We start from the raw sequence: 15,875 nt of genomic DNA, 5'->3' as shown, positions 1-15,875 counted from the left end.
CAAACTTCAGGACCAAGTGTCCTTAACTTTTGAACTTGGAACACAAAGTTCAGGACCAAGTGTCCTTAACTTTTGAACTTGTAACTGTAAGTTAAGGACCAAGTGTCCTTAACTTTTGAACTTGTAACTGTAAGTTAAGGACTGCCTGTCCTTAAATTTTGAGCTTCTTAGCCTAAGTTCATGACCTATTATCCTTAACTTTTGAGCTTCTTAGCCTAAGTTCAGGACTAGATGTCCTTAATTAGGAAATGAGGACTAACTTCTAACTTTGATATTTTCAAAATTTTCAGGGGAGAAACTGATATATATGCTGACGATAATGGTGCGAGAAAGAATCCATATAAATTGTACCATAAAAAAATCAATAGCAAAATGTTCTTCCTTGAGCTTTCACATAATAGCTTTGTACTTGATGATAAGGTTTGATAATTCGAAAGACATTTATTTTCTTTATTCTTAATTTATTGTTTTTTAATTATTTATGACTGATGGATTTGTTTTATTTTTTTGGCTTTTTATGAAGCATATTGGCATTACCCTGTATTATTTGAGAAAGAAGGAATGCTACCACCCTCGCGCCCATCCTTTTTGTTGCACAACTACAGATATATTTTTTGATAACTATATGCTACTTGTACATAAGGATTTCAATGAAGATGCTACAGATGAGTTTTGGTGGTGATAATCAATTATTTCTGACACCATATGTATGGGGTGACAATCGTAGATGTGGAATTGCTTGGACAGAGGTTGACAAAATCTTTTTTCCATGTCGGCTTCCTTCAGAAGATGATGATGCTGTGACACATTTTCTTTTGGGGGTATTGGGCTTGAATAAGAAAAAGATTGATGTGTACGATTCCATATATAGTGAGCCATATGAGGCAGGAATGAATCACATTGATATATATGCACGCATGATCCCGCACTTGCTAAAATTCTCACAGTTTGAGAAAAATCACAAGTCTTTGGAAATGCATTCAACAAATTTGATATTCAGTGGCAAAGATCACCACACCAAACTGGATCGTACGTGTTGTCATTCGCTATATAATTTATATGTAATTTAGAATTATTTTATTAAAGATATTGTTTAATTGACTCCATATCTTACATTTTTCTTAGGACTAATTGTGGTGCATTCCTAATCAAGTATGTGGAGTTGTTGTTGATGGGAAAGGATGTGGAGAAATTCCAACCTGAAGACATAACAAACTTTAGAAAAGAACTTGCAGCAAATCTTTGGGCACATGGAGAGTGAAAAAGAAATTCTGGCTATGATACTACACCAGAAAATGTCGGCGACGACTATGAATGTGAAAATGAAACCTCCTGCCCAAAGGAGCTGTAGTTTAGTTGTAAAGAAAGTTAGGTGTTGTTGATTTTTTGTATAAAATTGCTGTAAAGAATTCATATGAATTCTGAAATATCTTGTAAATTGTTCACAAGGCACTTTTATTTTGTTTGCATAGCATAATTTTTGGTCACATCTATGCCAAATTACAGTTATAGAAGTAATATGAAGGCATCATGTTATTAATTTCTTTGTTTCTGTCAAGTATTGATTTGTCCATTTGCAATCCCTAAATTAAGTGGATTGAGCTTGTAAGTATTAGTTAAGGACCAAGTGTCCTTAACTTTTGAACTTGGAAATCGAAGTTCAGGACCAAATGTCCTTAACTTTTTAACTTGTAAGTCTAAGTTCAGGACAATCTGTCCTTAATTTTTGAACTTGAAACTTCAAGTTCAGGACAAATGTCGCCGCCGACATTTTCTGGTGTAGTATCATAACCAGAATTTCTTTTTCACTCTCCATTTTCTGTTTAAACTTGGAACTCTAAGTTAAGGACTGCCTGTCCTTAAGTTTTGAACTTGGAACTCAAAAGAAACAAAAAGCACGTAAGCGCAAAGAAAAATTATAAAATTCAGGACATCTGCTCAAATAAAAACAATCTAAATGAATTCAATTTATAGCAAAAACTTAAAAGAGTAGATAAACATAAATGGATATATCTACTATTCTCTATGCTTCCTTGAAAATGGATGGACTGCCGGAGAATATATACAAGTTGTTCTATTATGACCAATTCTTCTGCAACGACCACATTTGAATGTTATTTTTGATGACTCGGTAGCTGGAATATGCCTTTTCTTATACCTAGTAGCACTTTGAAATATGGAGGTTTAATAATTTGTGACTTAACACTCTCTGGTACAATCCAAGAATCAGTATGTCCTACAGGATGTATTTGTCTTTTGCATGTTTTCAGCCAAGATTCCTTTAAGTACCAGTGCGAGCAAAAGTTGGACTTCTTGATGTTTCTCTTCTCGATAGCTGCAATTGCATGTATGCATGGTAATTCATCAAATTGAAACTGAAAACAATCACATGTTCTTTTGTTTAAGTCCACCAAGAAAGTAATTCCTTCTTCCTCAACTCTAGAACACCATGAATCAACAAGGAAGACCTTCAATGTTGAAAAATTATAAGTTAGTACATTATGTTAAATTATCATTAAAATAATAAGCTAACAAAGAACATAATACTTACATTCAAAGTAAATGCTAAATCTATCTTTTTCTTCAATTCCTCTTCTACCCAACAAGAAACGTCATAAAAAGTTCCTTCTGCTTCATTTCTTCTTTCATAAAACCAACGTTGTAGCTTCAGTTGGATGAAATCTATCATTCTTAATATAGGCAGCTCCCTTGCTTCTAATAGCACATAATTCATTGACTCAACTATGTTTGTTGTGAGCATGTCATATCTTCGTCGTGGACTACAAGAACATGTCCACCTTTCCGGTGGTTCTTCCATCAAGTAGTCATAAGTCTTCTTATCTACTTTTGCTATATCTGACATGTATAGATCAAATTCTTTGCGCCTGTATACTCTTGCAGCAATTTGGAAAAGTTTTATGACCTGGCTTTTCACTTTCCTTCGCTTTAGGTTCTGCTCCAAATGATAGATACAAATCCCATGGTGGCTTTTATGATATACCTTTGCAATGTCATGTGCAATAGATGCTTGTCTGATAAAAAAATTAAATTCTCACGGCTCCCAATTGCATTGCGAAGCTCACTAAAGTACCACTCATAGGAATTGTTATTTTCAGATTCTGCAATTCCAAAGGCTAGTGGGAAAATTTGGTTATTTGCATCCTTTGAAACTGAAATCATTAAAACACCACGAAATTTTGACTTCAAAAAAGTTGCATCAACAGCAATCACTGGTCTACAATGATTCCAACCAGTTATTGATGATCCATATGCATAAAACATATAAAGAAACCTGAAAATACAGTATAACAGAAGGTTAACAGAAGTTAAGGACAGGCAGTCCTTAACTTAGACTAACAAGGTCAAAAGTTAAGGACAGATAGTCCTGAACTTTAGGTTACAATCCCAAAAATTAAGGATAGGTAGTCCTGAAGTTAGACTAACAAGCTCAAAATTTAAGGACACTTGGTCCTTAACTTAGAGTTACAAGTTAAAAAGTTAAGGACATGTAGTTCTTAACTTAGAGTTACAAGTTAAAAAGTTAAGGATATGCAGTCCTTAACTTAGAGTTACAAGCTCAAAAGTTAAGGACATGGAGTCCTGAACTTAGAGTTACAAGTTCAAAAGTTAAGGACACCATGTCCTTAATTTTTTAACTTGCAACTCTAAGTTAAGGACCAAGTGTCCTTAACTTTTTGACTGCACACATCAAAGTTAAGGACAACACGTCCTTAACTTTTTCACTGGTTAAGGACGGCATGTCTTAAAGTTTATAAAACAGACTAATAATCTCTTTTTTGATTGTTTACCTATTGTTGTCGTCTATCTTTATGTTAGTATATGTTCCCGGATTTTTACTTTTCATCATATACAAGTATGAAGACAATAATTCATAATTCTCTTCAGGAGTTCCTCTTATTAAAGCTGAAACACGTTGAATAGCACGCCACGCCTTGTGATACCCAATGTCTAGTCCATGCAATTTTTGCATTTCTGCCATGACAAAAGCTGGTGTAACTTCAAACCTTGGGTCTCGAAGATTGTCAATAATGTAACCACTAATCAACTTTGAAGTTGCATTCCTTTGATTAGCTTTCATAGTGTTAACTGAGCAGTCATAATTTTTCTCAATCTTTACTATCTTGAACAGTGTTGAATCTTTAATTCTGAAAGCACGCACACACCACCCACACCTATCATCATTGCATTTCAACGAATATCTTGTTGAGCTTGATCTAACAACCTTGAACTCAAGATGTTCTTTAATTGCTATATTCGAAAAATAGTTAATTATACTCTTCTTTTTGTCAAATATTGATCCCACTTTTATTTCATCCAACGAAGCATTTTCTCTTAATATCGTAATTGGGAATTCTTTTTGTTTCGAATTTGAGCTTCGTCTAGTTAGTTGAGTAGAGGTTTTTTCAGCAACTTCTTCTATTACCGGTGCACTCTCTAAGACTTGAATACCCAAAGCTTGTTCGTTGTCAATCTCTATAATGCTTTGTCCTTCCACTTGAATAGAATCAAATGTTTGAAGCACCTCTTCAGTTATTGGTTGAGCTTCAACCATATCTATTTCCATTATCTGTTGGCATTTGTTTTGATTGTCATGTTGATTTTCTTTGTTGACATGTTCAAAGGTGCTTGTAGATCCAAAAACTCTTTCCGAAACATCAATAATGAAACGACAGCACTTGAAGAGTGAATGACTTTTTAGTAACTCTATACATGTGTGAACATCTAAGTTTTTGGATACAAGCATTCCCTTGCTTGTTCCCAGGTTGATATCAAACCATATCATTGCTTCAAACTTGTCTCTATCCAATTCAATAACTTCAAAGACTTGTTTAATGAAATCTTCAAATCGAATTGCCTCAGGTACTAGAACAAGCTTTGTTTGATGATCAAGATACTTATAGTCTGCAGTCCATTTACCATTAAAAGCAACTATAATACATATTGTTTCCATCCTGCAAGTCAAGAGAATGGGAAATTCAGGACATATTTATAGAGCAATCCTTGTATAAATTAAGGACAGGAACTGTAAGTTAAGGACCAAGTGTCCTTAACTTTTGAACTTTTTGGAATTCAAAGTTAAGGATCAAGTGTCTTTAACTTTTGAACTTGGTATTCAAAGTTAAGGACCAAGTGTCCTTAACTTTTGAACTTGTAAGTCAAAGTTCAGGACCAAGTGTCCTTATCTTTTGAACTTGTAAGTCTAAGTTTAGGACCAAGTGTCCTTAACTTTTGAACTTGTATGTCTAAGTTAAGGACCATGTGTCCTTAACTTTTGAACTTGAAACTTGAAGTTCAGGACCATGTGTCCTTAAATTTTGAACATGAAACTTGAAGTAGGAAACAATATTATTTCCGGTGCCATTATTCCTACTTCTGCAGCTATAGGTTTACATTTTTACCCAATCTGGAAGCGGCGTCCGTTGATGAATGGTTATACAACGGTGGTCCTTATGAACTAATTGTTCTACACTTCTTACTTGGCGTAGCTNTCCTTAACTTTTGAACTTGTAAGTCTAAGTTCAGGACCATGTGTCCTTAACTTTTGAACTTGAAACTTGAAGTTCACGACCAAGTGTCCTTAACTTTGAACTTGGAACTCAAACTTCAGGACCAAATGTCCTTAACTTTTGAAATTGTAACTGTAAGTTAAGGACGAGGTGTCCTTAACTTTTGAACTTGGAACTCTAAGTTAAGGACCAAGTGTCCTTAACTTTTTCAAAACAATTTGCAAAACCAGGACACTATGTCCTTAATATTCAGAACAACATCAAAAAAGTTAATGACATTGTGTCCTTAACTTTTTCAATACAATTTGCAAAATCAGGACACTATGTCCTTAATATTAGTAACAACAGTCATGTAAGGACACCAAATCCTTAACATTATGTCCTCAATATTTATAGAATAATCACAGGACGCGATGCCCTTAACGTTATCAATCCAGAAAAGCAAAAAAAATCGAATTCCTAGTAAAGAAATAAAAATCAACAGATTTCACAAAAGCATAACTTACTCTAATTTTATGTCGATTTTTGGACGAGAAAGTTGAATTTTATAGTTTGAAATCAGAAGAGAAGCTTCTGCAATTTTGGACGATCATAGTCTCTGCTGCTGCTGCTGATAGTTAATAAGGAGCGTAGGTATAAGCTTATAACAGAAGAGTATTTTCGTCCAGGCAGGTAAAAGTTTGTTAAAGTAGTGGCTAAAAACTAAAAATATTTAAAACGGTGAAAATAAAGACATGTGCTATTGATGGGTATATGTGCACATCTCCCTTCTTCCAAAGATTATAAGCCCATTTGAATAGATGGGCCTATATTTGCTTCAACCTTGTTTAAACAATAACAGATCAGTGTAAGGAAAAGGTATGAACCCGAGCACGGTGGAAGAATTTGAGAAGAAAGTAGTTATTTCGGAGAGGATGAGCATGGAGGAGGAAGCAGGCAATTGTCCAGAGAACGATTCTTTCAAAATCGTCGAATTGCTTCGAAGATTTCTGGCAGTGCAGCAACGCAGAGCCCAAGCTTATGCCAGGCTCAAAAGGTAATTAAGAAATACCTAAATAGATTGATTCTTTCAGCTTGCTCTGTATTATCTGTTTGTTTCTGCTACAAAAACAGAATAAATCTTCAAAACATGCCTTTCCTTCTGGTATGCCAATCTTAATAAGAATGATGAAATCGTTTCCTCCAAAAAGGATAAATTAATTAAGCTAATAATTAAGGGCATAGGGAAAGGGCCTGCAAGTATGTTGTGAATACACACTCAACTTAGTTAGTTCCATCTTATGATCTTCAAGGTACTAGATGTTGACCTACCTAATATATAAATGCCATAAAGGACATGTATGAAGGAGTCTTCACTAGCGTGAGAAGATACAAAGAAGTTTTACATAACACGGAGTCTACCCCTAGGGATCAACATTGAGCCCCTACTTGTTTATCCTAGTTATGGATGAGCTAACTAAGATAATACAACATGGTGTAATGATATTAGCTTATGATATTTTATTAATTGACAAAACCAGCAATGGTGTCAACCAAAAATTTGAACTGTGGAGAAGCACCTAAAGAGTAAGGGTTAGATAAGTAGAAGTAAGACTGAGTACATGAACTGTAAGTTTAGTCAGGGTGAGAAGAGCGAAGTTTTGGTGAGACCAGACAGGGTTCCGGTGCTAAATGCAAATGATTTAGATATCTAGGCTCGTTGTTTCAAGAGAATGGAATAATAAATCAAGATGTTACTAATAGAATAAACCTGATGATTAAAATGAATAAGTGCTACCAGGTTGTTATGTGGTAGAAGGATGACTACTAAAGTGATTGGTAAGTTCCGTAGAACAGCTATAAGACCAACATGTTGTATGGTAGTGAATGTTGAGCCGCTAAAGTACACATCTACAACATGAGTGTTGCAGAGTTGCAGATGCTAAAATAGCTATGCGATTATACAATATTAGATAGGTGATTTTTTTTTTCCATCCGTCTAAGCCTTGGTGGATAGAGTTACTTGGTACCTGTTGCTGGTGGGAGGTGGCAGGTGTCCTGTGAAATTAGTCGAGGTGTGCGCAAGTTGGCCTAGATACCTCAATTATCAGAAAAATTATACAATATTGGATAAGACTATAAATAATCGCATCCACCAGAAGGTGCAAGTAGCATGCATTGAGTTCAGAATAAGAGAAGGTCACTTGAGATGGTTTAGTCATGTTCTGCGTTGACCTACAGATGCATCAGTCATAGGTGTGAGACTATAGTGAGTGAATTATCACTAGACCTTACTTGTGGGATTATACTGGGTATATTGTTGTTGGGTATATTTAAAATCACATAGAAGAAAATTATCTCAAAAGACCTACACATTCTTGAAATCATTGCATACATAGCTAAAGACATGGCACAATCAGAGGCAGATCCAGGATTTGAGTCTTATGGGTTCCTATCGTAATTTCAGATTAATATGCAATAATAACTGGGTTCACAATTAGATATTTACAAATATTTAGTGAATTTCTTAATATAAATACAGGGTCTACGCAAGAATTACTTGGTTCCCGAGAACCCGCATTCTATGCTCTAGGTCCGCCCCTGGGCACAGTGGAAGAAAGGATCCATATGGTGATACCTACTAGTTGAAAATAAGTTTGTCTTGTTAAAGAACTTCTAATATTATTATTATTCATATTATATATATTAACATAATTTTTTAATTTCATTTTGTTTAGTATGATGATGACTTGAGTTGAACTTACATGGAGAAGTGAGGATTCATATAGCCGACCCAACTTGTTTGCGACTAGGGGTGGCAAATAGGCGGATCGGGTCGGATATATGTGGGTCAAAAATGCGTAATTGCAAAAAAGGATAAAATATACCCAACCCATATTTAATAGGAATAGAAAATGGGTTAATCGGCGGATAATATGGATATCCATATTATCCATTGCTTCTTGAATATGATCACTTTTGGGAGAATTTCTAGTCTCCCAAACTTGAGGAACCCCCAATTTGAGTCTTTACAAATGTAAAAATTAAACTCATTGGTTATCCATTTTTAAGTGCATAATATGGATCTTATCCATGTTTGACCCATTTTTAAAAAGTTCATTATTCAGCCTATTTTTAGTGAATAGTAGGGATGGATAACTATTTTTTAACCATTTTGCCACCACTATTTGGGACTAAGGTGTAGTAATAGTAATTGTTGTTGTTCATCAAAAAAAAAAAAGTGATAGTAATTGTTGTTGTTGTACTCAGTTCTACCATTTACTCTCATGTCGAGTTTCCAAAAAAAGCTCTAGCTTGGTTAATACTAACATCTCCTCAAAATCATTTTGATGGAATATTAGGGCCAAGGATGGCAACTGACCTGCATTGTAGACCATGCTGCTTGTGAAATTCTTATATACTTCCTTATCGTCCTCTTTTTTCCTGGACTTTGACATAGCATTGCTCGACTCCTTTGAAGACCCAAACAAACTTGCACGAACAGAGATGTATCTGTTCTAAATGCCTCCTCTCCTCCCTCTGAATTGAACTTTTCCTTGCTATAATGGTTGAATTTCTATTAGCATCCATGATACAAGTCCTACATCGTAGATCTAGAAATAGAAGAAGGTGGACACCCCCCCCCCCCCCTTTCCCCCAACCCACCTTTGTCGAGAAGGTCCATCAGGCAATTTGAGTGAGTTCTTTGCCCCACCCTACTAATAAGGAGCACCAAATGGTATTGTCTCCTGATTCCTGCCGAAAATAACATTTGGATTATCATTTGCATCCTCCAAATAGACCCACGTCCCCTGTTCTCCCCCTCCCGCGCACAAAAGAAAAATGTAAACCTTCAGGGATTAGTACATCCCAGTTCCGAGTCAGTTTTGACTGTCATACAGGTATAGCTACCGTGGAGGAGTTTATACCGCTTTCGAAGTTTATGCATTGCCACTAAATAGGGGATTTACCTCCAAATGTGATACCCTGATATTTGTTGTTTTACTTGTCCTAGACAAAGATGGATTAGATGCTCATATCTAATACCCTGGTGCTTACGTTGATCACTGCTCCTGCTGCCATATTTATATCAGAAGTGTAAACCTGGATTTCATTTTGACAAAAATGGTGTGGAGCGGAGGTTGCGCCAGTTTCAAATTAAAATATAGAGCTGTGTACTCCTTGTCAAAAACATTGAGCTATGTACTCTTCCATTGCTCGCATGTTGTGACATTGACTCTCTTATGACCTAGTCCACTGGTTGCTTCTCTTATTTGAAGAAAGGTTTGGATTTTGCTGAGAAGGCTTGGATCATGAATTCACTGATAAGAAATATTTCTATTTCCAGTGCCAAATTGTTCTTCTTTTTGGTGGGTGGTGGTTAATGAAGCTATATCAACTCTAGACAAACCATCAGAAGAGGACCAGACTACTATTGAACTAGATGTTACTCCCTACTGTCCACAATAAGTTACTCTTTGGCCTTTGGCGCACCCCTTAAGAAAATACTAACTCCTAGAAAAAAATAAGTATCATGATTAAATTACCCTTAATTAAAATTTGCATATTGGTAACTTGACACATTGAGATATGTAAATAAGGCAAATTTAAACAACTAAAGTTAATTCATTCTTGATTATGTAAAAATGACACTTATTTTGAACCAATAAAAAGGCCAAATAGTTACTTATTATGGACCGGAGGGAGTACGTGTTTGAAGAGGTGAAGAATCTTTAACCACCTTTTCTTGCACTGCACATCTGATGCTCGCGAAAGAGAAAGGTAATGTTTGGAGTCCTCGGATACGCTACTGAACATACAAAGTTGTCTGTATAGCTACAGAATTTCTGTTGTTATAATGGAACTGCATGGATCATGCCGGGAAAGACCAAGGAATTTTTACCAAAACTTTAGGAAACGACTCTCTCACCTATTTTCGAGGAAGCAAATAGAAGGTGCTAGGGAGTTCGCACACCATACACAGATTCAAGTGTTCTAAGATGTTATGTTTTTATTTTTTGGCTATATCCATAGAGATGTGAATAGCAAAGATTATTATATGGACTGTTTGAGCTCTTTGGAGTTGTAAGTTCTTTTGTTTAAAAATCATGTAACACCTCCTTGGTTCCTGTGTGTTAAATGAAAACAAATATTTGCTTATTAGAATAAAGGTCTTTTTGTTTTGCCAACTTCCAGTGATGTCTTGGAAACCACTGTATCCTCACCCCGAAAAAACTAAAAAGAACAAGAGGAGGTAAGAGAACAAGCATGGAAGATGAGGGAGACTGGTAGTTGGTTGGCATTTAAGCTTTAGAATATTCATTACTGAATTTTGATGTTTTAGCTATATATAAGCATGTCTGTTTCTCATTCCTATTTTACACCATCTATGGGCAGAAAGCCAATCTGATTTGATTATCATAGCAATAGCTTTTTTCATATCAAATTTGATTGCTATGGCTTGAGGTTTGTGTTTCCTTTTAGAGCATAAAGATGTATCATCTTTCTTTTATCTTTTAATATGGATGTGTTGCAGTTCTAAATGGTCTATTCATGCCCTTTAACTGACAGAGGTTTCGAAGATTTTATGGTTTCGGGAGTAGAATCAACTTACCAAAAGCTATGCAGTGAGATCACTGTTGAATTTGGTGATTGTTCAAAACAGGTTAGTATGCTGATGCATCATGCAGATATTAGTCTAGCTTCTGGTTTGTTTTAAGGGAGCGGGGGAGAGGATTAAGAAGTAGAATTTTAATCCCATCTTTTTCTATGGAATAACAATTCACTCACACTGTAATCCTGCCTTGAGAAAACCCTCCTTAATTTATACCTGCTTATCTCCTTCCAGATAGGGATGAAAAGTCCATCTTTGACCCTTTCCCTCCCGTTGACCCGCACCAAGCCCTGCCACTCCCAAGTAATATTTATAAATGTACTTAGTATGTATAATAATTACACAAAGAGTGAAATTACAAGTGTTCAGAAGTAAGCAATCTCAGCTACCATCCTACAGATCAGTGTTATCAAAGGCGAAAAGCGTACAAAAAAGCTCTAAGGTCCACCGGGGCTTTAAGCGCTAAGCGAATATAAAGCGTGTGCTTAATGGAAAAAGGCGCAAGGGAGAAAAAAAATACAAATATGTATGTGTAGTCCAAGACTAATAATTATAAGCATGAATAACAAACATATTGACAAAGAAATTGAAAAAATTTCACAATAAAGTGAAATAGCAATTGTTTCATATCGCTCTTCAGATTGCGGTCATTGGCAAAAAAAAAAAAAAAGTATGCCTTAGAGCCTTGATGACGACACTTGAGCGCGCTCTAAGCGAGGCGAAGCGCTCAACATGTTTTGAGCCTCGCTTCAGGGCTTAAGCGCACCTTTGACAACACTGCTACAGATAATGCATAACCAAACATAAGATAAAGTTTATCCATCCCATCCACAAGCCCCTTAATACACTATTATGATCCCTTCACTATCATCATTCACTATACCCCAACTCTATCAGTGGTGTTTTAATCCTACATTCTGCTATTTGCAACTGTGGTTTGGCTTGTAGTTCTGAACAATTGCAATTTCTAAGCATCTTCACCACTCCAGGTTCTTGAAATGGAGTCTCAGTTTCTAACTCCCCATTGCTTCCGTGAGGATCTGGCTCACCTTCTGAGATCTGTTCAAAATCAAGAAAAGAGCAAGCTGCAACTGGTAATTCTCTGTCACTGAATTTGCAGTTAGTTATTAAATATATTAGCTGTGCATTAGTTTTTGTTCTGTGGAATTTTTTGTTTCTGCCATCAGTGGCTCTTCTTAATGTAGTTAAAACATACAACTTTTCTATTTACATGCTCAATGCTCAAGGGGTTACACGTCCTAATATTGATTATTTCTGAGCCGTGCTTGGTTTAACCCTCAATTTTCTTTATGTTTGTGTTGTTCCTTTTGTTGCCTCTTTCGGTTAGACTAGCTTGTTTAGGTCTCATGACCAGTGAGATTATTTTCCATATTTTTAAAGCATTTGTTTAAAATGAGAAAGACTGGCCCATCTGAGTGTTGTTAGTCATAACATTATTGGACTTGTTAATAATCTATTCATGTAAAAAGGTGATGAAGATAAGGAGCTTATGATCATCTATAAAAGTTGGAATTTGATTATTGAAAGCAGCTGTTGAGTACTCCATTTTTAATCAAATTGTTGTTCGAGGATCTGTGTGAAACAAATTGCCGTAAGAGTGCTTACCTTTGCGATTGGATGATGGTAAGGCAAATGCCTTAATGATTAATATAGGCTAAAGTTTGCAGGGAGATAGTGATAAATGGAGTAAACATTGCAATAAGGGGTTATTTATTGAACAGATTCTGGCTCTTCTGGTTAATGGACAGAATATGGTTTGAATATTCTTGGGGTTTTCTATACTCGTTATGCATAAAGGTTTCAATAAACTCATGCTGATAAAAGAGTAATGGTGAAACTTCATTATTCTGTTTTTTTCCTTTGTGTAATGCGTGCACTTCAGTATTTAAGTCATCTGAAAAGGTTCCATAATAGTATGAAGGATTTCTTTTAAGATCCTTTTCTTTTAAGGTTCCATAGTCTCATTCGTGACATGACTCCCAATCTGTAAATTGTGGTCCAGACTAAGCTTCTATGCTGCAACTTCAACTTAATTTTATCAACTTCATTCGTTGGCCTTATATTGTTTACCTTTCTTACATAGCTTCCTATCAGGATCCTGAGAAATTACTTTACAATTCCCTCAATCCCAAAACTTGTATGTACATTTCTAATGTTCTTCATGCTTAAACTCACATCAGAATTTTGTCCTCAACGAGAAAGTTTGGAAGTGAATCTTTGTGGACTTTCTACTAAAGATGAGCTTGAGAGGAAGTAACTGTGATTTAGTTTGGAAAATAACACAAATCATTAGATGTGCTAGTTTCTTTTTTCAAAATAATTTCACACTGTATTCAAATACTGAATTAAACAAAAAGTGCTATATCTGTAATCATAGCTGTGGAATTACGCCACAAACTTGAATGAGAGCTTTCTCTTCTTATAGATGCTCTGCATCAACAAATTTCCATAAAATATTTTCAGGATTCCACTGGTATTTTGTTGGCAACTTCATAATTTACGCTTCTAGTTTTGTTTGACCATTGAGGTTATGCATTAGGTATGACTTCCAAATCACCAATAAAGGAAAGAAATTACTTAATACTTAAGATTGCATTTTGAGAACATGGTGGCCTTAATACCCAAAATTTGAAATGCTAGGTGATACGCACTATGCTGATGTACCAGTTGCAGGGATCAGATTTGTTTATCAGTTTTTAGTAGCCTAGCTCTGACCAAACCGACAAATATTTCACCAAGTTTTTAAGAAAAGAAAGTTGGAAATATGTAGCCAATACTAATGGCAGCTTCAACTAATACACATAATAACTATGATAATTTGATGTGTTATTAAGGACGTAATGATGGTAATGCATATATATTTTAGACTTCTATGAACTCCTCTCTTTCATTTTATTTGCGGTGTTTGACGGGATATGACTTTAAGAAAGAAATACCGACTTGTAAACCAGTGTTGTCAAAGGCTCATTTAAGGCACGCTTAAGCCCTAAAGCTCAGGGAGGGCGCTTTGCGTCACTTAAGTTGAGGTTCAGTGTAGGCAAGGCACCAAGACGTGCCCCTTATTGCTCATGAGTTCTGTCTTGAATGGAGTAATGCTAGACTACAAATATAATCGGCAAATAAGTGTATTAGTTGTTAAGGAAAATAATATGAATGAATTTGTTACTTTTCTCTTGAATTACATATATATTTTTATTTTTTTCTTGCATTGCGCCTTTTTTAACTAAAGCCCCCACTTAAATTGCGCTTTGCCCTTAAAGTCCCAATTGACCTAGAGCGCTTTTTAGAGCTTTTCGCCTTTGACAACATTGTTGTAAACTAAATGTATAAGACATACGAAAAGTAGCATTAGTATAGACTTGTCCCTTCTGATAAGACCATGTCATTAGGGAGAAAGATGGAAATGTAATAATTAAGTGTTTTCTGAATGTAGAAAGGTATCAATCTCTTAGGAACGAACTAAAAAGGGATTAATGCTGTATAAAATGGAACAAAGTGAGTAATAATTTAACCTCTCCAGTATCCTTGCTCAAATATCTTCCCAGGATTAACTTTTATTTTCCTATTTATCCTAGTTTCTATAACTAGTCCAAATTTTCAATGTTTGTCGGATTGCTGACATGGATTTTGTCTGAGTATTTGAGATACCGGACAAGATTCCATTGCTTTCATATGATTTCGCTTGATGTTTTCTCACAATTTGTCTGGCAGACCGCCACAATACAAGTCTTGAAAAAAGCTGGCCGTCCCTCAGAGCGTCTGGTTAGTCATGAAAATTGTAGATACAGTAAGCCAACTGTACATGAATGCGTGCACATCCAGAAGATAACGGAAGCTTCAGGCACTGAAGAAGCAGAAGCTGATGCAGAATTTGATAATGCTCTCAAGGAGGCTATTCAAGGTGTTCAAGATGCAGTAACAACAATAAATGAACATTTGGAAGAAGTTAGGTATGAGATTGCAGCACTTGAAGAATAAAGATTAGTTGGTTGACTTTGTCTTTTATGTTTTCTCAATGGCTCATTGCTATCGGAAGTCACCCCATAAGTTCCAGGCTGATCAAGGATTATCATGTACATTGTTCGTCATAACAGTTTTATTTGTATAGCGACGAACATTTTATTGCTGATGGTGGTCATGGCAGGTAGAAAACTATAAACAAGCTACAGAATAGTTTATCTGAATAGCAGATAACACCCTTTTGGAATCCTCCAATGAGCTAAATTAAAATGAATTTGATATACAGTGAAGAAGTTGTTTGGAAACTTGTAACAAGAAACCCTTCTATTACTACCTTTTCGGATGATCCAAAGGGCAAAGACTGATGCATGTTTGCTTGTTTGGAATGATCCACACAGTTTTTTTCTTTGATTGTTTGGTAGTATAGCTGCTTATAATTTAAGCATAAGCATCTCTAGCGAGGTTGCATATTTGTGCACCTTTATCTTGAAAAGATATAGATTCTTGTTCGTTTAAGTTCTAGCAACCAATTTATTCTGCTATTACCGAAATTCACTGGAAGAAAGTTAAATTTCCGTTTCTTTTGGTACCATTATGTACATGTAAGCTTAACAAGAAAATCTCATGGAGTTTTAATCATTGAAATGAAAAGTTTTAACAATCAGAATTACACTTACTATTCTCTAAGTTATTAGTAATAGATGGTTGGATTAGTCTGTTCTATTGTATCAGCAACGTAGTTCATAACATCAGTTGAGTAAAGAAATTCCAAT

At 35.5% G+C, this 15,875-nt stretch overlaps 1 protein-coding gene across 1 annotated transcript; it reads left to right on the top strand.

Moving 5' to 3' along the window:
* Nucleotides 1–6,372: 6,372 nt before the first annotated feature.
* LOC109240027 lies at nt 6,373–15,624 on the top strand. The gene is made up of 4 exons (XM_019406648.1): nt 6,373–6,564; nt 11,079–11,172; nt 12,111–12,215; nt 14,854–15,624. Exons 1-4 carry the CDS (start codon nt 6,389–6,391, stop codon nt 15,118–15,120), a joined length of 642 nt encoding a protein of 213 aa, XP_019262193.1. The 5' UTR covers nt 6,373–6,388; the 3' UTR covers nt 15,121–15,624.
* Nucleotides 15,625–15,875: the final 251 nt, after the last annotated feature.

Source organism: Nicotiana attenuata, unplaced genomic scaffold (assembly GCF_001879085.1).
Source record: "Nicotiana attenuata strain UT unplaced genomic scaffold, NIATTr2, whole genome shotgun sequence".
In the NCBI taxonomy this organism is placed as follows: domain Eukaryota; kingdom Viridiplantae; phylum Streptophyta; class Magnoliopsida; order Solanales; family Solanaceae; genus Nicotiana; species Nicotiana attenuata.
Note: the sequence above shows the minus strand (reverse complement) of the source record. Positions and strands in the feature narration are given on the sequence as shown.